The 21,445-nt window shown below is 37.0% G+C and overlaps 2 protein-coding genes and 1 long non-coding RNA gene across 5 annotated transcripts in view; 2 read left to right on the top strand and 1 right to left on the bottom strand.

The window, feature by feature from the left end:
- The window catches only part of LOC116714074 (multidrug resistance-associated protein 5), a 34,589-nt gene extending 30,482 nt beyond the window's left edge, over positions 1–4,107 (top strand). Inside the window, exons 26-29 of the mRNA XM_032554378.1 lie at positions 1,390–1,468; positions 1,548–1,661; positions 1,912–2,076; positions 3,094–4,107. Coding sequence (XP_032410269.1) covers positions 1,390–1,468; positions 1,548–1,661; positions 1,912–2,076; positions 3,094–3,189 — 454 coding nt within the window. The 3' untranslated portion in view covers positions 3,190–4,107. The remainder of the gene's footprint in view (positions 1–1,389; positions 1,469–1,547; positions 1,662–1,911; positions 2,077–3,093) is intronic.
- On the bottom strand, positions 205–11,630 carry LOC116714076 (uncharacterized). The gene is made up of 3 exons (XR_004337993.1): positions 11,558–11,630; positions 9,682–9,686; positions 205–215 (listed from the first exon to the last, which is right to left on the bottom strand). It is a non-coding gene; the product is annotated as an uncharacterized LOC116714076 (long non-coding RNA).
- The window catches only part of med12 (mediator complex subunit 12), a 30,008-nt gene continuing 18,479 nt past the window's right edge, over positions 9,917–21,445 (top strand). For 2 of the 3 annotated variants that reach the window (XM_032554376.1, XM_032554375.1), the window contains exons 1-15: positions 9,917–10,079; positions 13,873–13,977; positions 14,066–14,257; positions 15,489–15,648; positions 15,769–15,944; positions 16,106–16,216; positions 16,908–17,180; positions 17,293–17,439; positions 18,582–18,681; positions 18,777–18,913; positions 19,145–19,276; positions 19,971–20,097; positions 20,308–20,537; positions 20,603–20,662; positions 20,747–20,920. In XM_032554376.1, coding sequence (XP_032410267.1) covers positions 9,978–10,079; positions 13,873–13,977; positions 14,066–14,257; positions 15,489–15,648; positions 15,769–15,944; positions 16,106–16,216; positions 16,908–17,180; positions 17,293–17,439; positions 18,582–18,681; positions 18,777–18,913; positions 19,145–19,276; positions 19,971–20,097; positions 20,308–20,537; positions 20,603–20,662; positions 20,747–20,920 — 2,226 coding nt within the window. In that variant the 5' untranslated portion in view covers positions 9,917–9,977. The remainder of the gene's footprint in view (positions 10,080–13,872; positions 13,978–14,065; positions 14,258–15,488; positions 15,649–15,768; positions 15,945–16,105; positions 16,217–16,907; positions 17,181–17,292; positions 17,440–18,581; positions 18,682–18,776; positions 18,914–19,144; positions 19,277–19,970; positions 20,098–20,307; positions 20,538–20,602; positions 20,663–20,746; positions 20,921–21,445) is intronic. The other variant, XM_032554377.1, reaches the window with a different exon arrangement.

Genomic DNA, 21,445 nt, shown 5'->3' with positions numbered 1-21,445 from the left:
ATTAAACCAAAAATGTACAAAAAATATATATATTCTGGTAAAAAAGAAAAAAAAACATTTGTTTGTAAGTACGTTTTACCCACAACTTCTCAGGTGGCTACAGTGTGTTATCAAATAATTATTCGGTTCATCCAAAATGAATCTACAGATCATCCCTAAACTGTATTAATTTTAAGTCAAACAGAAAGGCAGAGCTTTTCACATGTTGCCCATAACTTTTAATAAACTGTTATTTTCCATGCTCATCTTTCTGATTGGCTGCTAGTCAAATTTATCAAGCTACTTTGCTTCTCAAGCTAATGTAGCAAGCGCAAAATAGAAAAGTTTCTGACAGAAAAAGATTGAGGTGGAGGACATTACTCCAGAAAACCCTAAGAATTCAAGGCCAACTAGAAAACGAAAGCAGCGTTTATTCTAAATGAATGTAGTAATTGTTGAATATTGAATAAAAGTGAGAGAAAAACATGTTTATTTACAAATTTTGTAGCATTGTTTTCGGAGTGTCTGTGCTCCAGTACATTACATTTTAATGATTGCATCATCTCCTCAGCGTGCCTTCAAGTGCTGCAGATGCCTGTTAGTCACCATTAATTAAAGTCGGGTGTGGCAGCAGGAAAGCAACTAAAACATGCAGGACATTTTTGAGAAGCTAATTTATTTATTTTTTATTTGCCTTGAAGTCAAAACAAACAAAAATAAATGCTTGACATATTTTACTCTAAATGTAATTAAACCATTTATAAAGTATGCGTCTCACGTCCCAAGTTAATTTACTGAAATAAATTACATTTTTAAAGTTATTCTAATTTATTGAGGAGTACCTCAATATGCAGAATATAAACATAATTAATCATTTGTAATACTTGCAGAGTCTGACCTTTAAGCTGAAAACTGGTTAAAACGGCAGTGAAAGGAAAGAGAAATGCAAGAACAGAAACCTGCAGCGTGTTTGTTGGATGTTTCTGGCTGAGTAAACATTTGTAAGGGCAGGTGGGAAGAGTAAAAACAATTTCAGGTAATGGCAGACATAAGATCTGCTTGCTGCTGTTTATAGGCCTCCTAACGCTTCAGAATTTACAGCCTGTGGATAATTACACTGTAAAATGTATGTCAGCAGCAACTTGGAAAAATATTCATTAAAATTGGTGCAAAGGGAATCCAAATAAGCTGATAACCTGGGTGGAGATTCATGTCACTTAAAAATGCATTTGCAAACAGGAAGCAATAAACTTCGATCTCCTCTACATACAAAAAACAGGATCATTATTATGCGTAAACAGCTTTCTATTTACTTGCAATGTCAATTTTAGATACTGAAAGGGCTTTTGAATGAATTTGTTGCATTAGCGTGACGTTTTTTCATCTTTGTTATGATTTATCTTCCCCCAGGAGCAATTTAGACCCGTGGGATCAATACTCTGACTTGCAGATCTGGGAAGCTCTTGAGAAAACCCACATTAAAGAAATGGTAAGTTATTTGATCAACAGGTTGTAGATTGCACGCAAAGCCTGTCCTCACAGTTTGGTTCCTGTGTGTCCCTCCACAGGTCTGCCAGCTGCCTCATTCCCTCTACGCGGAGGTGACGGAGAACGGGGAGAACTTCTCGGTGGGAGAACGGCAGCTCCTCTGTGTAGCCAGGGCCCTCCTGAGGAACAGCAAGGTGCTGATTGCATTGTGCTGCCATCTTTTATTTACATCCTCAACTTTTTCTCTGGATGAGCAATGATCTCCTCAGGTTCAGTTAATGAGAAAATAAGAGCCTCCTTTCATCTAGTTTTCAATGGGATACCAGTGCCACCTAGTGTTGGCCACCTTAACTGCATCATTAACTATGTATAAAGGCACGGGCAGTGAATAACTGTTTAAAGCTGCAGTTTTCATTGTTTCTCTCTCTCTGAAACTGTTTTCAGATTCTTATTCTGGACGAGGCTACGGCGGCCATCGACACAGAGACGGATCGTCTGATCCAGGAGACGATTCGCACTGCGTTCAACAACTGCACAACTCTCATCATCGCACATCGTCTCAACACAGTGATGAGCTGCAGCAGGGTCATGGTCCTGGACAATGGCCAGGTGGGTAGAAAAGCGAAGCACATTTACAAACTGAAGCAGCACTGTGACTTAGACCTAATAGAAAGTTGTTTCTTTTTTTGCTTGAAAGCAGCCTGTGAAGCATTTAGAGAACATGAAATGTCCAAATGTAATTACTGGTTTGTGGAGGACATAATTTTTGGCACAAACTGGAATGTATTTTTGATATTTTACTATTTCTAGATGGCTTTTAATGATTAACTAGTCAAAATTTTCACAGAAACATAAAGATAGGAACCTTAAGAACCAATTTCGACTGTGTATTTGTAAACAATTCTTTGGGAGTTTAGTCACTCTTTAAAGAGAAGCAGCAAAAGTAAATGAGGCGATTAGCTGAGCTTTCCTACAATTCATGGAGTCATCTAGGCCATGCTACTGTGAAATATCTGCTGCCCTGTCTGGATTTTGAGCTGTTAGCATGTCATGACAGTCATAAGACTGTCATACAAAAACAGTGTTCAGTCAGAGGCCTTTTCAAATTTGTTGCAGCACTGACTGCTACCAAAGATTCTGCTACCAGAGTTGTGGATGGTGATGCCACAACATCACCATCCACAACTCTTTGATACTTGGATAATATGAGTTGCATTTAATTTCCCCTTGGGATAAATATTAAGTACGTTTGAGTTGAATTGAATAAAATAAAACACAAAACATATTTTTTATATTCACAGAGTTCTTGTTGATAATACTCATATTAAAGAATAGTTCAAACAATTAAAAGCCCCAAATTGTCAGGGATTCATGCCGATGATGTGTGCATGCAAACTTCTGTCCAGAAAATCATTATTAGAAACTGAATCATATCAACTCTCCCTCTCTGAGTCTCAAAGGAAAATTCAAATATATGTTATATACAATAAAAGAAATTCATTAAAACCAAGGAATAGTTTCAATATATTCATTTTTTTTATTACTCTGCTTCTTACAAGGTTTCAATACCGAGTCTAGATGTAATTCACCTATACTGATCGTGTCTTATCTGTTTCCTGCTCACAGATTCTAGAGTTCGACTCGCCGGCAGCCCTGCTCGCAAATGAAAACTCAAGATTTGGAGGCATGATAGAGGCGTCAGAAAGCAGCCAAAGCAGATAAAATAAAACACTCTGAAGACGACAGCCGTGATCCTGAAAATATATGCAAATACATCATTTACATGATACACACACACAATCATAATGTGAAGGAAAATAATGGGTTGATATCAGTTCTCGGGGTAACACTTTTTATTTGCCACATTAAAGACCCAGGGACTATATTTAAACCTTAAACTCATCAAGCATCAGTATACAGTATATATCAGTAAATTAGGATTCAGCTAACTCTGGCTGTTTGTTGCTGTCAAGGCCAAATAATTAACTCAGACAATAGCACTTTATGTTTGATGTGGTGCTTCCTTTTTCTTTGGAGGTCAGTTAATCAGTTTTAGTTTTTTTGTTCTATTACTCAAACCTCAGAGAGCAGGAATGTACCCATTAATCAGAGAAAAACGTAATATCTCATGTTTCATCCGTATGTTTTCCAAGAATGTATTAGTTTGTTAAATATTTAAGACCATGTTTCAACAAAAATCACCTGTTGTTCATTCCCATCAGGTACTGTTTGCTAAAAGTAGGAATCTTTTTTTGGTGTAATTTTAGTTTTTTTTTTAGTCTTGTGCTGTTAACACTTTCAGGTTTTATGAAGGAGTCAGCCATGTCGGCACGCTTTTTATGACTACTTTCATGTACAGTACTGTGATTTGAACTGAGCTAATGTTTCCAAATGCTGGAGTTTAAAATCTGCACCTTTTTATTGCGTTTGTTGTAATCTGGAGGGACAGTATGTAATGTTTTCACAAGACTGAGGATTTTAGATATTTGCCTTTTAGTAAAGTACGTGCTGAACAATCAAGAAAAGTGCAATAATACTTTTTCAAGATTGCCTTTATACACTTGAGATTGTAATGCTGCAATAATTTTATTAAATGTCAGATTTTTAATATAATGTTTTTTAATAAAATGTTTACATAAATGAGTGTCCACTGTTTGTTTTTTTACAGTACCGATTTATGATAATCCTGGGTGTAATTTAATGTCTGTACCAATACATTTTATAATAATATAACGTTAAAAATATCAAAAACAAGAGTTCAGTTTCTGATTTTAAATCTTCATTTTTAAACCCCAAATTGAAAAGTTAACATATTTCCTTTTTCGACCAACAGACTCTTCCAGAACCTTTAAATGGCTCTCAGGCCCCCAGGGAGCCTTTTAGCCTGAACACCCTGCAGAGGAATAGACGCTAGTAAAATAGTCTGCACACCAAATGCTGCAATACATTTTAAAGCAATCTTTTTTAGTTAATGCAATGCTTGTTGACTTTACTCAACCATCCATTGATTTTTTTTTGTTCAGAGCACAAGCCTTAATCAGCACCAGCTAAGAAGAAGCTGTTAAAAGAACAGCTACAACAACATACATCCTTCTCTGTTTCTCAATGTGTTGAGCTAGATGCAAAATACTGTGCAGCAGAAAACTAACACTCCACATCAGCTTGAACACACCATCCTCACAGTGAAACATGGCAGTACGCTGCTCTTCAGCGGAGACAGAGACCCTGAAAACTAAAAACATGTTGGAGGTTAAAGACTTTAGGGTGGAGATTCAGCTTGTAGCAAGATGTCAACTCTGGCTTGAGGAAGGACGTTCGGCATGTGTCGAACATGTTTTCTATTTTTATTTTTTGTTAAAGAAAAAAGGAGACCATGTATCATTTTCCTTCCCCTTCACAATTATGCACTAAAATACATCGGCTTTTTGTGGTTTTATTGTGATTTTTTTTTTTTTTTTTAACCAAATGACCCTTTTTTTCAAAAATGATATGATACGGTTCTACCTGTCAGTAAGAAAAGATAAATGGGTGAAGAGCTCACGTTCATCTCAATAGGTAACCTACACTCAGACAAGTTCATGGTCAGACACCACCTTAACAAGGAAGATAACTGAAGAAATAAACAGAAACTTTACCGTCTGAGTGCCAGAGTAGAGCTAACACTAACAAGAGCAACACGATCAGAAACTTGTAGCAGTCAAGTCAAAGAGTGTAAAACTCTTATCTTCAGGTGACTCTGACAAGGATCTGCTCACACTCTGCTCAGTACTGTTAAACCAAGAAATCCACTTGTTCAGCCCCTGAGATCAACACCAGGAGGGAGTGATAACATCTGCACTGCATGACCTGTCTGACTGGAAGTCCTTTCCTGCAGCAGAAAACTTCCAACATTGTGATTCAAAAGCATTAGTGGCTTTTGAATAGGTTTAGAAAATGGCCAAAACCCAGAATTTCCTGAAACTCTTTAACCTCACAGATCATTTAATTCATTGTTTAGTGAACCACCTATTCCTGGCATTGCAAGCAAAAGCAGGAAATGTGAACACAAGTCACGTAGGGTTCATTTACATGGTGCATTTAAAACAAATGTTGCTGAACTAACCTGTGGATATAAGAATAAAAAAGAAGCTGCCTTTATTGTCCTGCAAAGGGGAACTTCTGGTGTTACAGCATCATCAGGTATAAAGGTCTGATGATTCCATTATAGTTATTATTATTATTGTTTTATTGTTTTGGAAAGGATACTAGAAATAGGAAGATTACTTATGCTATGAATTAATGAATGGAAAAGGGGTATGATTATATAAGTTAAATTTCATCATACTCCTTTTCAGACTTACAGTCACCGAATAAGTGGTGTATTTACATGTATTTGAGTATGTAAATTTGATAATAAGGTATTGTATTTACACTTAGAAGCATGAAAGTCTTTATTATTATTATGTTTGTTGGTGATATGTCTGTCTGAAATAAATTATCATCATCATCTTCATCAAAGGTTCACATAAAGTTTGAAACATAATATAAAAAGCAATATCAACAATATCAATGATAATAGTAATAACAATAACATACTGAAAATACTGTCCATTTGTTAGAAATAAAAATATCAGACTTGTGATCAATTGGATGTGCAACCGAGTCAGATCACTTTTCCAACAGTGTTCATATTGTGTGCATGTATTGAATACTGAAAAAAATAGACTATTTACAATGTACAATACAGTTTATTGATGCAGAAGTACAGATGTACAATAATATCAGAAATGCTATTTAAAAATTAGTAAGAACAGTGTAGATGATTGTGCAAATGTCAGCATCAATGCAAAATACATATTGGTTTTGTTGGGAGCAGTGCTGGTTGCAGTCTGCAGCTGATGGGAGGAAGGATCTCCTCTAAGACTCCTTTTTGCACTTAGGATGCAGCAGTCTATCAATGAAGGAGCTCTCCAGATCAGCAACAGCTTCATGCATGTTTAAGAAAGAAGATGGTGGAAAAATGTGTTTCAAGCAAATAAAAAATAATTAAAACTTTATAAAACAGGAACATTTACATGTCCTGTTTGTGGAGTTGTAATCTGCATGATAAGTTTTATCATTTCCATGCCTTGAAAGGTTTGGTACCTGTGTACCTGCCTAGACCTCATGCCGAACCTCTGAGATGTTTATTCTCTCTTCTTAAAAAAAGAAGTTTTGGATCTCAGCACCAAGCAATACTTTCTGCCAGTCCTTTGCATAAAATCATAAAAAATACATGAAACTCTGTGGTTGTATTAAAGAGGAGTCAATGGTTTTGTAAAGCACTTTATGTAATCTGGCAGCCTCAGCACGTAAGGCTCAAAGAATAAACAAGGTGATAGGAGCCTCCGTATTGCAGGGATCAGTTATATGATAAAAATCAACACAAGCAAACAGAACCAGTGAAGCGGAAAATGTATAGGAAAGAGGTACTCTTGCTTTCCTGTGTGTGTTTAAAAGACAAAGTGCAGCACTCTGAAGCTATACTGACGACAGCAAAAAAAAATGACATGAAAAAAGTACATTTGCCTTAGGTAAAAGTAAGTTTTCGTATTTTCTGAAACTTTACTTCTAATTTTCTGCCAAATTTTACATGCAAAAGTCTCTTCTTTGTATTTTATGAATGATACGCCTCATTTGTATCGTAAGTGAAACTGTTGCAGATGTTCAAGACATCAGGTGCAAATCAGAAACACAATGCAGTTTCCAGAGAAACTGCTGTGGTTTTACTGGGACTGTCCACAGTTTACATCTTGTTAAACAGTTCAGGCTTACTCAAAGCTGAAGAGGGTGGAAACAGACCAGCGATATGAGTAGTTGACACCAAGAACCAGCAGCTGTGACCAAATAGAATTCTCTTTGGAATAACCACACTGATTTGTAAACATTTAAAGCAAGATAACACAAGACCTGGATACCCAGAGTTTCTTCTGCTACTCTAAATAATCTTCAAACCTTCTTGTACCCTTCAGGGAACGTTCCTTATGAAGGATTTTTTTGAGGCCAATCCTTGAACAATTCCCTCTGGGTGTTTCAGGGTTTTTAGAAATTATCTTTCAGGAACCTTGGCAAGGTTGCCTGAAGGTCCTCTAAATGTTTCACAGAATACACACAAGGGAACATTCTTTATGGCTTCTCCACAGTGCAGTAAGGGATAAACGTGGGATTCCCATTAGCTGCACTGGTTATAAAAACTGGAATAACTCGCAAAAGTGTAAGTGGGCTCTCTAAAGACAACATGTTGCCGTTATAATTTCTTTTCATGTTCTACAACTGGACATGAATGGTTTACATATTTTATACAACTGAATTTGCATTTCCTTTTCCAGTTTCCTTCTTGCAGATTTTGGAGTTTGAGCCTCTATTAGTGTGAAAGTCAGATGATAGTCAAAGGTTTAGAGCAATCAGAAATACGTTGAAGTTAAACAAAATAAAATGAAGGACAAAATGTGAACTACAAAATTAAACAACACCAAGAAATCTTAGGGAATTTAAAAATTAACTTGTTGAAGTTTTATTTCTGAAATTATCTGACAACATTCAGAAAAAACAATGTCACTGTTCAATGCATAAATATACTGCTTTCTATGAGTATTCATTACCCGGATATCTTTTTCTTTTTACATTTTGTGAGATTGCAACCACAGTTCAATACATTTGATTTAAGATTTTATCTGATAAATCAAGATAGATCAACACAAAATAGAGTGCAATTATGAAGTGAAAGGAAAACAATTCATAGTTTTCAGAAGCTTTCTGAAAATAAGGGGATTTTAGACCCCTTTATTTTTTCCACTATATATAAAATCCAGTGGTGCCTAATTAGTAAATGGAGCCCATTTGTGTGTAATTTACATCAGTTCTGTAAAGGCTTCGAAGATTTGATTTTTAAAACAAAATCACAATTCTTGAACATCAGAACACTAACTTCTAGTTTGTCATCTGAAAATGGAAAAATTATTGCAAACCTACCAAAACATGACCAGTAAGGAAAGCATCTATCAAAGAAACAGCCAAGAAGTCAATGGTAACTCTGGATCGCCTGCAGACATCCACAAACTGGGTGGAAGACAATTATGAATCATGCGCTCCACAAATCACTGTGGCTTGTGACAAGCTGACTACAAATGAGACTTTTGTAGTTCCTTCCTTCAACAACAGCTTTCCTCATACTGTGTTTTTATTGGTAGATTGCATAACCAATAATGATCCTGTCAAAAGATTCTCTTCTTTCTCCTACAGGATTGCCAAGGGCCTCTTGGCCACTTCTCTGATTATTGCGCTCAGTTTATCCCAGGAGCAATGTCTTATCTTGTTGGTTTGCAGTTAAGGTGCTCTTTGCTTTTGCAGATGATGGATTGAGAGCTGCTCCATGATGTGTTCAAAGAAGAAGCATATTGTTTTATAATCTTACTCTGCTCAGGGATAAAGTGCCCACAACTCTTAGCTTTCTCTAACAAATCTATACAGTGCCTTCACAGAACACCTACATTTAGAATAGAATTAAATGAAACACAGATGCACTTTATTTGCTAATGAGATGTTTTCTGAAGGCAAGTGAGTGCACTGGATTGTATTTAGGGGCGTTGGGAGAAGGCTGAATGCACATTTTTGTATATTTTGAAAACCAACAATATTCTTCTTGCATTTTCTTAATTTATACATTGCTTATTGAATATTAATATTATGAAGCATTCCTAAACTTACTTGAGTAAATCTTCTGGACAGCCTAACCTCTGAGTAACTTCACTAAACAAATAACAAACTTGATTAAACCAAAACTTCACCAGAGGCAGACACAAACAGTTTACATTAATGTGGGACCTCTTGTTTGTTTAAAAATATTGTTGTGCTGTTATTTTTCTTTTGCCATTTGCAGGTCAAGAAGATACAGTAAGTAGTATCTTTTCTCTGGTAGTACCATATCCTGTATCCATACATACTGTACTCTGTGTAGTTAGTTTAATAGGTTTTATGTTTTAAAATGTTTATTTTTGTAAAGTTTTCCTTCTACCTGAATCTGTTATATTGTAATTTTGATACTTACATTTTTATCTGTCTGAAGTTATCAGTAAAATTTGTTACAGTACTTGACTAGCTTTTTTAAGAAATACTTGTGTACTCTTACTTGAGTAATTTCTTGAACGACTACTGTTTTACTTTTACTTGAGTAAAAATGTGTTTAAGTAATGCTACTTTTACTTGAGTACAATTTATGTGTACTCAGCAACATTTAGTTTCCCTTTGGGATTAGTAAAGTATTTTTTTAATTAATCTGTATCAATTTAATGTCAGATTAATAGTCTACTCAGCTACATCAATCTGGAAAAAATCATAATGTGAGACGCAGTTATTTGGACAGCCCACTTTCATGTGCTTTTATTTTGAAGTTGGCGTTTGAAAGCATCCCGGAAGCTCGTTTGCTTGTTGTTGCCCGGTGCTCAGGCTGCTGCTGCTGGGGAGGTGGAAAGCCCTGGCTGTGATGCCGCTGGATGATGGCTGCTTTCGGGATCTTAAGTTACGAACACCGGCCTTTAAAGCGGCCCCGCCTCGGCCCTCCAGACGTCTATCCCCAGGATCCAAAACAGAAAGAGGTAAAGACCGCTGCTTTGTGGAATATAAAAGCCCAGGATCAATGTTTTAGTGAAATAAAATGCCCTAATAGAGCAGCGGAGCTAGCTAGCAGCTGCTAGCCTGTTTAGCAGCCCCGCAGACGCTTCGGGCCTCGCAGTAACAATGAGCAGCAGCAGCTCCTGGTTGGCAGCTTGTTAACCAGCTCTGTCCGGCTTAAGTTTGGAAAAACAACCCGCTGCTGTCACGACCAGTCCAGCTGGGCTAGCTCCTCAGCTAACAGATATGGGTATGAACTGCTACATTTCTTCTGTTTGGTGGAACAAAACAGAAAACGTCGGATATTTAAATTCTGCCTGACTTGTTTGTTTGGGTTATTTAACTGGTTGCTACACAATGACGTTAGCTGAACTTGCTAATCTAATCCTTTTAAAATATTCAGAGCATGTTTAAAATAAGTGGTCAGGTTTAATTTATTCTCTGGGACGCTAAGTATCGTCTATTAATCTGACATTAAGCTGATACAATTCAACTCCAAAATACTTTACTAATCCCTAAGGGAATTGGAAATGTTGTAACAAGAGAGTATACAGAAATTGTACTCAAGTTAAGAGTAACACTACTTCAGCATATTTTACTCAGTAAAAGTAAAAAAAAAATCATTAAAGACATTACTCAGAAGTAAACAAGTACTTTTAAAATATGCCGCCCACTCAAGTACTGAGTAACTGATAAGGACATCCGACTTAATACTTAACAATGATGGCATAAGAGAGACAATAATATAAAGTTATTTACAGATACGGGTATTTTAAATGTCAAAATGAAAACAAATAATGTAATTACAGAATAACTGATTCTGACAGAAGGAAAAATTTTCTAAATCAACATTTCAAAATATAAAACCTACTAAATTCATACTTGTAGGTGTTGTGTGAACCCATTTTCCAGTGACAGTATACTGTTAGAACTTCTTGGCCTGCAAATGGTGCAAAACGTTCAGTATAAATCTGTGTTCTAGATTTAGAACATAAAAAACATTTTATGTTCTAAATCTTTTAGAACATAAAACATTTAAACAAACAATAGCTCTCAAATTAATGTACACTGTAGGTGTGTGTCTGCCTCTGGTGTATTTTTACTTTAAACATTTTTGCTTTATTTACCAATGGGTGGAGTGTCCAGAAATTTTACTTAAGTGGGAGAAGCGATACTATGTGACATTATTACTCAAGTAAAAGTAAAAAGTATGGTTTAGTAAAATACTCCTAAGAGTATTTTTTTTCCCAAAAAAGATACTCATGTGAATTTACTACTTGCTATTAATCTCTGGTTTTAACTTATATTATTTAAGGTTCTTCATAGAGTTGTTGTCAATGCTGTTGACTGTGTGAAGGAAGGATCTCCTGTAGCGGTATTGCAGCGTATTTGAAGAAGCCTCTGATTAAAGACACTTTGTTGTTGTATAACAGTCTCATGAAGAGAATACTTTATAATTTACTTGATTTTATGACGAATCCTTCTTTGAATCATAATCTCCAGAGGTTCCACAGTCGTCCACAGAACAGAACCGGCTTTCTTTATCGGGTTGCTGAGCCGTTTTAAATCCCTGGCTCTGAGAAACTTCCCTGTGTTTATGGATTTTTACTTTAACAATTTACCAACTTTCTGGTGTTTATGTGATTATTGATTTGTGGTTTTGGCAAAACGCATCTCCTTCTTGTTCGGAGTTTAAAGCCTTCCAATAATTTTTAGCATTGTGTCTTGGGCAGCGGTGGTTTTTGCGGACACACATCCTTGTTCACTCTCAGAAACTGGAAAGTTGAACAAATACATTTGTGGGTTATTGTCATATTATATTTTAATAAATGGGCCAACTACTTTTTACATAAAGAAAGGTTATCATGGATAGAGTATTCCTTAATAAATGAAACCATAAATAAAAAGCATTTAAGTGCTTGTTTCAGTTTTTAGGCATCTCTCTGTCTTCAATGTGCTTAATTGCTAAAACAGTATAGGGAATTCTCTTTTTGTGTTTTTACAAACAAAATAAAAGTTTCATAAATCAAATATTGGGTAAATAAAGAAATCCAGTTTAGGTTTTATCTGTATTTTAGATTTTGAACTTATGATTGAATGTAGTCCAGATATTGCAACCTTTAATAGCCCTTCAAAGTTGCAATAAAAGGGAAACTGAATCAAACAATAACTACAACAAATGATATCCATAATTTTTCAAACCAAGCAGAGGAAAAGCTCTTCAGCTATGAAGCAGAATCATCACAATTAATCATAGTTAGAGGAATTTGCACCTTGCCTAATTTTGCAAATAATATTAGTAATCCAATGTTTTGGTTTGGAGAACTTTGGTACTGTTTGCTGGTCACATCTTTAAGCTGGACTGCTTTTCCCAAAGAAAAGTTTAGTGTTTTTTGTCGCCAAAAAAAAACAAGCTGATCTTTAAATTTCAGTGTTCATCTGTGCATTTATTGTCAATGTTATGCCATTTATTCTGGACATTTACTTGAATCAGACAATAACCCATTTAATTGTTCCGTGTGCATCATCTTTTTGGAAAAATTTCCCTTTCCTTTTTTCACCATTAAGACTAACAAAAGGAGAAGATGGAACATTTCAGTTTGAACCCATTTTTGCATTAAAATCTGGTTTCTATTAATGTAAAATTCACTTATTCAGGTCACTGTGACCTACTTCTCCATGGGATTTAACTTTCCTGTCTTCTGCCCTAATCACCCGTCTGTCTGTCCGGTGATCCGACCTGCCAGACTACAAAACCGTTTTGCGTTTTTCAATTTTAATCAAATTTCCGTGTTAACCACAACCACTCTAAGGGCTAGTTTGTGCTAGGGCTTAGGAGTTTATAATGAATTATTTTTAAGTAGTTGATTGCATGATGAATTAAAATGAACTTGAAACATAGAAAGTAGTATTTTTGGAAAGGCAACTTTGTTTACAGAGAGATCACAATCAGTTTTATTTATGGTTTCGGTTAGAAGTGGTTTTTGTTTCGGTCTTATTTATTCTTTAGAGTTGTAATGTTTTATTTTGGATATTTAAAATATCTTCCAATTCTTAAAATTTTTATAGCATTTGGAAATGGTCTCAAAACAACAATTTTATCGTTAATCGCAATAATTACTTGTACAATTTATTGTCCAGCAAAAATTGTGACAAGCCTATTCTCTCTTTCAATCTTATTGACCCAATGTATGCTTGCATTACTTTTGTTTTGCATTTTCTATTTTCATAGCAAACTGCTTTGAGTTTTCCTTGCCTCCTCTGTGGTTTTCCCTTTTACAACCTTCTCATTTTGTTAGGAGTTCCTCCAAGAGCCATGTTTTGCCGCACTCCAGTTTACCTTTTTAGAGAACATTCGTAATCCTTTCTGTTTCACCTGACAGATGTCTTGCTGCGGCTGCTTCCTGTCATTCAGTCAGGTGCAACAGCTCGTATAGGACTGAAAGCCTTCTCTGTAATCTGGAGTCTCATTTACGTGGTTTTGTGTGTGCATGGATTGCTTTTAGAAATTTTAAGTTTAGAGTGCTGCCATGTTTCTTCTTCCTCAACACTGTCTAAGACAATCACACAATGTCATTTAGTAGTTCATCGGGTAGCTTACAAAGCCAGAATACTCATTTAATCTTATTTTCTGACTTTATTTATGTTTACTACAAATTAAAGTCTTTTAAAAGTTGGTATTCCAACCTAATGTTTGGATTTTTGTGCAGTTGACACACTTACACATGTTTTTACATTTTCAGTTTATTTACATGTGAACCCGTTTCTGTGTTTCAGGATGAGTTGACTGCTCTGAATGTAAAGCAAGGCTTTAACAACCAGCCTGCCGTGTCTGGAGACGAACATGGCAGCGCCAAAAATGTCAACTTCAACCCCTCAAAGGTGATTATGAACCAGTTCAGTCAAAATCATACACCTGACTGATTTAATGATTTGTTGTTAATGATGTCATTTCTTCACCGCTCTACAGATCAGCTCAAACTTCAGCAGCATCATCGCAGAGAAGCTGCGCTGCAACACATTTGCAGATACAGGGAAACGTAAACCACAGGTCAACCAGAAGGACAATTTCTGGCTCGTCACAGCGAGGTCACAGAGCTCCATCAACAACTGGTTCACAGATTTAGCTGGAACTAAACCGCTCACACAGCTGGCTAAGAAGGTGAGAAGCTGAAGAAAATCTTCTTTACTAGTTTTATTTATTGGTGTTTACTGTCTTGTAATAGGTATTTGTAGCAAAGCTAAGCGTCTTCTTTTTTTATCCTTTTGTGCATGACATTTATCTAAACTGGACAACCCAGAATGCTCCCAAGCGATTTTACTTTTAAGCTAATTAAACCCGAGTCTAAATATAGATAAAATAGTTTGACAGAGCAGGATGAGATGGAAAAGAAAAGCTAATGAAGTCTGACAGAGCAGTCTCATGGCTGCATAATTTGACCTGCTTTACAGAGTAAATTTAAAGTTTTATGTATTTGACCCATTTATTACATTGATATACAATTATATTTTTAAAAATCCTCCTTTTTCTTTTATCCTGTAAGCATTAAAATTACTAAATAGAAACATTTGCAGTCTTTCTTTACCATCAATATTGAATTGGATGCTGAATTAGTCCTGGTGCAGCACAGCTGAGTTTCCTAAAATGTAAAATATGTAATAGATTGTAAATAAAGTCATATTACAATGGTTTGCAACTCATTCACAATTTATTATGGCAGTCACAGTTTTATACTGAACAGCTGCATCCAAATGTATGCATTTCTATTAGAAGAAAATCTTTTATTGCTGCTCTGACAAAAGCTTTCCTTTAATAGGAATGGATGTGATTCAAGAAAAAATGCCTTAAACTGAGCTGGATTTTCCTTAATTTTTATATTACTGAACAAAAATAGAAATCGAAATAATGCTTTGTTTTTATTCAATTTTGTTTACAAGGCAGGTCTTTGGCCCGTTTTGTTGTATGTTCTCAAAACACAATAACAGTCATTGTTTGTCGAAATCAACACGTTTTATTGTTATTTTTTTATTACTTTGTGATGTCTTTTCTCACACAAGATTATCTTTTCATTATGTGTTCTCACAAATAGCCAGTAGATGTTTAGTTTTTGCTAACATGCATTGTTTTCTTTCTCTTTTCTTTGCTTCACTTGAGCTGTACAAACATGTTTCTTTGTTTGTTTGTAGTACAGTACATTAAGCTTTAACAATGAAGAATACAAATAAAATGTTTTCTGATTTTCTGGTTAAACCAATCGGTTGGATAGAGAAATGATAACACAATCTTTTGAAAGCATGCAAAATCCTTTATGGATTCAGGATTTTCTGCTTTGTAATGATAAATGTTTATTATTTTCTCTGTTGCTAATACACGTATAATGTCTCTGTTCCAGGTACCAATCTTTAGCAAAAAGGAGGAAGTTTTTGGATTTCTGGCAAAGTACTCTGTCCCTGTCATGCGTTCAGCTTGGATGATAAAGATGACATGTGCATATCATGCAGCTATAACAGAAACGAAAGTCAAGAAGAGGCATGTTATCGATCCCTGTATTGGTAAGAGATAAAATCATGTTTTGATTTTTTTTTTTTCTTTTTTACCTTTCAGTTGATTTTAGGACATTTGATCTAAAGTTTGTGGATTTGAAGAAAATGTTCTTGTTCTTGTGTTTGTAGAGTGGACCCAGATCATCACTAAATATCTGTTGGAGCAGCTTCAGAAGATCGCTGAGTTTTACCGCCAATGTCCCAGTCAGGGCTGCAGCTCCCCCCTTCCAGCCATGCCTGCAGACGTGGAGACCGCCATGAAGCAGTGGGAATACAACGAGAAGCTCGCCATGTTTATGTTTCAGGTGAGCTGAAACACTCTGTGCTATTTGTTATCATTATTATTTATTAATAAATGAATTAAATTATTTGTAATGACTGAATTATGCTAAAGTCAACAAAAAATTTACTTCATTTACACTTACGACCTGGCAGAAAATGCTGATGTATTTTGTTTTTTGTCCAGGATGGCATGCTGGACAGGCATGAGTTCCTGACCTGGGTGCTGGAGTGTTTCGAGAAAGTTCGTCCAGGTGAAGACGAGCTTCTCAGACTTCTGCTGCCCCTCTTACTACAGGTAAAAACACCTGCAGTCGCATCCACACATGTGGGAGGCACACAGTGCCCCTTAAACCTGTTCAGATTTTTTAAATGTTTTTTTTTTATACTTGAGTGTATTTAATTGGTAATTTTGTACTGAACCAAATCCAAGCATTGCATGATTTTGAATTCAAACAAAAAAGATTCAAGGATTCCAAATAATGCTAAACATGTTTAGCGTACTTTTTGGCTGCACTTCCAGTCTCTTGTTTGGGTTTCTACCAGCTTTGCGTCATTATTTTTCAGGTTTTGTCTGATTGTTGGAGAGCCATTGTGCTCTTGCTGCATATTCTCAATTATATTTAATCCTGGACTGTAACTTGGTCATCCTTGTACATGAGTATACTTTCATTTAAAGTATAAGACAAAACTAACTTACAAGTAACTTTAGCAAGATTATTTTAGGTCAGTAATTTCTTAATATTGATGATAAAGTACTAGTTCCAGTTGCAAATTATTTCTTTTGTAGCATGGCCTAAATATCTTGTTGTAAGTGAAATAATCTTCCACTGGAACTAGCACTTTTGCCTGTATGATCTGGTTTTTACCCCTGCTATAGCTCCCTCTAGGGGCCACAGCAACCCTTTGTGTTTCTTTGAAAGCTTACTGGTTTTAATGGACACTGAATGGCCATGGCTAATGCTGCAAATCTCTCCTCTGCGCCTCAGTACTCAGGAGAATTTGTGCAGTCTGCTTATTTATCACGAAGACTGGCTTACTTCTGCACACGTCGCCTCAACCTGTTGCTAAGCGACGGCAGCCTGGGCCCCGGCACAGGGGGTCACGCGGCACACGGCATCCTCACGCAGCAAGGCAACACTCTGCCCACCACCCCGACCTCCCAGCCGGCAGGAGGAAACCAGGCCCAGACGCCGTTCACAGATTTCTACGTTTGCCCGCAGCACCGGCCGCTGGTTTTTGGTCTCAGCTGCTTGTTGCAGGTGCTTCATCTCACTTCGCCTGCTATTTTGCTTCAATATTACAGCAGATTTTACGTTTATTTGTTTGTTTGTAGCTACATTTTCCTTTCCACTTCTGTGTTTGTCTCTTCAGAGCATCGTTCTGTGCTGCCCCAGTGCTTTGGTGTGGCATTACTCATTAACAGACAGCAGAAATAAGACTGGATCACCTCTGGACCTGCTGCCTATTGCCCCCTCCAGCCTGCCAATGCCAGGAGGAAACACTGCCTTCACACAACAGGTACTTCCACTAGTAGTCTAGTTAACGTTTTTTGATTTTTTTTCGTATAGTCACCTTGTTTTTGTTTACAGTAGCAATTATTTATAACGATTATTTTTGTAGTCAATTATTTTGACGATTAATCGGATGAAACAGTTGGCACATTTTGCAGATTTCTCATTTAACCTCTCATTTAACATTGGATATTTCATCCAATATTACAAATACATTGAAAGATGTAAATAAGCAAATAATTCAGTTCCTTTTTTTGTTGTTTTGTTTTTTTGGCTGTAGTGGCCTTTATTTGATAGTAGTCTGACAGGACGGTGGGTAATGAGAGAAGGGGGAAAACATGCGGCGAATGTCGCCAGGCCAGGAAACGAACCTGCGACCACTGCCAAGAGGATGTGGGCTGTGCTTTGCCCCTACGCCACCACAGCACCCAATAATTCAGTTCCTTTTTATATGGGAAAATAAATATTTTATTGCCTTATATGTAATAACGTAACTGTCCTTTAGTGTACGCTTAATCATTTGTAACAAAGGATGTATATGCAGCAAAAACAGTCTACTAACATCAACATGCGAAAAGCTTAGACTTTTCTGCTTGATTTAAAAGCAATACAGTGAAGAGCTAATTTGTTGATTACTTTTTTTGTTAATTGGATAGAAAAAGGTTTTTAAAAGTAATTTTTTACAAAATTATTATGAAGTGAAGCTAAAAATTCCTCTTGGGTCGAACATATTTACCAACAGAGGTGTTTTTGGTTGATCTTAAATGTAAAATGTGTATTTTTTGTACAGTTTTGACTTAATAACTTCTCTTACTGTGTTGTTCTTTCAGCAAATGGCATTTTTCTGAATCTGAATTCTCCATTCAACAATAACCTGATTACTAAATTAGACGATTATTTCAATAATCGATTAATCCAATTCCTTCATTACTAGTTTACAGCATGAATGTACATGAAGTTGTCAAATAAATTGTTAAAACCAGCAGAAAAAAACAATTTACAATGGATTGATGGAGCACAGGAGAAAGAGGAATAATGCAGCATTTGAGAAAAAAATGACAACTTTTCATTCTCAACATTTCTCACAGAAAGAAATGTTCTGTATGTCTGTTCGTCTCTGGCATATTTTAATCTGCATCCACTTTGCAGGTTCGAGCAAAGCTGCGAGAAATCGAGGAGCAAGTCAAGGAACGCGGCCAGGCTGTGGAGTTCAGGTGGTCGTTTGATAAATGTCAGGAGACAACAGCAGGTAAGTCGGATGCACTCCCTTATCCTCGCAGACCTGTTTTATCTCTCTACTTGTGAGAACAGGCTGATGTCATACATTTTTGGGTTTTTTTCCAGGTTTTACTATTGGTAGAGTTCTCCACACCCTGGAGGTTTTGGATAACCACAGCTTTGAGAAATCAGACTTCAACAACTCCCTGGATTCGCTGTACAACAGGATATTTGGTTCCGGGCAGAGTAAAGATGGCCACGAGGTGCGAACAGATTCTCTTCATTAACATCTCATTATGCATGTAATAAAACTAGAAATCTCTTCAGAGGGGTTTAGACTAATGGGAAATATATGGCCAGTATTAAAGCTCACTTCATTATTCCTGAATGAACTAAAAAGCGATTAAATGAGTTTTCCCGCTAGATCCTATGATGGAGTAACTAAGTGAAAATATTCTCATCTGTTCTTGCCTTTAACTCCCGATTGTGTCCAGATGTCGCCTGATGACGACGCCGTGGTGACCTTGCTGTGTGAATGGGCGGTGTGCTGTAAGCGCTCAGGCAGACACAGAGCCATGGTGGTCGCCAAGCTGCTGGAGAAGAGGCAGGCTGAGATAGAGGCAGAGGTATGAGGCACAGCGGCCTCCACAAAGCTAAATATGCACATCAAATAAATACAGAGCTATTCTGCAAGAAAACCTTTTATAAATCTAATGTGATGGACTGTTCAATTGGAGACCAAAATTGCAACATTTATTACATATTCAGCTGGTGTGGTTCGCTTTCATACTGCACTGTGTCAAGCGAGTCAAATCCTGGTGGTAGCGCTGCACCAAGAACGACTGAAGGAAATGACACAAAAAAGAAGAAACTGAGCACAACTTCCTTCTTCACTAAACAAAAACAAAATAAAAATGTAAATAGGATTTCTCTTTTGTCATTGGCAAAATATTATGACCCATTTCTCCTGCTGGTAGTAGACATATGGGTTTGTTTAGGTTGAATTTAGAAACGTCACTGAAAAATTGGTTAGGGCGGTGAAAAATGCTTTACTGGGGATTTGAATCTAAATGTATAAGGGATGAAATGAGCATAACTCTTTAGTTGAAAATCTTCCCAAATTAGAGAAGAAAATCATTTCTTCTAATTGCCTTGGATTTCCGAGTTTTTTGGGAGGATATATACAAGGTCATTAAGTCTAAAATGGATTTAGACTTCCAATGATTTAAAAATAATTGTGAGCCCATGCAGGGAATGTGAGCATACGGATGATTTATTCTGTTTTTGAGTCTAAAATCATGTTGCTGTGTTGTTTTGCAGAGGTGTGGGGAGTCGGAGGTGGTGGATGAGAAAGGTTCTGTGTCGTCCGGCTCGCTCTCAGCCGCCACCCTCCCCGTCTTTCAGGACGTGCTGCTGCAGTTCCTCGACACGCAGGCCCCCACGCTTAGTGAGTCTCTTTTTATTCCCATTACTCCCTGCTGCTCCGGTTGCCTCCGACTGCTTTTAGTCTACATTACATCACATTTGATCCGAAGAAATGCAATATCCTTTTTGCCTGTTTTTAAGGATTTCATAAACTGCAGAGTATTTATTCGTAATGTTTCAGCATTGGAGAGTCAATATTAAATTATTCAAATGCTCTTCTCTCCATTTACAGCGGAGCCGGGGAACGAGAGTGAGCGAGTGGAGTTTTCCAACCTGGTCCTTCTGTTCTGTGAGCTCATCCGACACGACGTCTTCTCCCACAACATCTACATGTGTACGCTGATTTCCCGCGGCGACCTGGCGTCTGACTCCCACCTGCCGCGCCCCCGTTCCCCTTGCGACGAGCCCTCCGATGATTCAGACCGCAAAGAGCAGGATGCTGGTAGCAGTGTCAAGATGGAGGTGAGTTACAGGCATCTGTTGTGTCAGGAAGCTGCTGATTTATCCAGACCACGTTTGTCCTACAGGATACGGGTCTGTCCGAGTCCATGGAGACGGATCAGAACTCCAGTGCAAACTTTGATGAGGTAAGTGATGTGTATTTCACCATAATCAGCAAACCTCGTTGGATGAGATTGAGTTGGGTAATTTCAGGTCCTTGTCTCCTGTAGATGTTCTCGCCTCCGATGCATTGCGAGTCCAAGGGGAGTCCATCCCCTGAGAAACCTCCGCAGGAGCAGGATGGTAAGAGCAGCTGCAAGGACAAAGGCATGGACCCCGCCTTCCCTCAGCTGTACGAGCAACCCCGCCACATTCAGTACGCCACCCACTTCCCCATTCCACAGGTGAGGACACTCGCTGTCTGTTCTTAAAAAAAAGAAAAGAAGGAAAAAGATTCCTGAACTTGATGTTAGAGACATTTCATTACAAATATGTAGCAAATTTCATTTTTATACTACTAGTGTAGTTGTTAAAATTAAAGATATTAAGCCAAAAAGTGAGCTTCCTACAACGTCTAAGAAGGAAAAATAGAATAATGGAACAAGAGCAACATGATTCATCTTTCTTCTTTAGATCATCTTCAAAATAAAACATCAGAATAAGCAGGTAAAATCGTTAAATGTTAAACTTTACAATTATCCTAGAAAACTGCGATCAAGAAACATATCAACTCTTTTTGAGGCATACTTGGTATAAATTGTGTTTTTGTTAAAGTGTAAAAAACCCAATGGGAAAGCATAAACTAGATAAATTCTGAAAATTTCCATCAGTGGGCGGAGCCAAGAAATGTGGAGGGGTGTGGCCATGTCAGAGGACTGTGTTAAAGCAGGTGTGTGGTCAGGATGAGGGAAAGCATTGTAGTCAACTTA

This window comes from Xiphophorus hellerii, chromosome 23 (assembly GCF_003331165.1).
Source record: "Xiphophorus hellerii strain 12219 chromosome 23, Xiphophorus_hellerii-4.1, whole genome shotgun sequence".
Taxonomy (NCBI): domain Eukaryota; kingdom Metazoa; phylum Chordata; class Actinopteri; order Cyprinodontiformes; family Poeciliidae; genus Xiphophorus; species Xiphophorus hellerii.
Note: the sequence above shows the minus strand (reverse complement) of the source record. Positions and strands in the feature narration are given on the sequence as shown.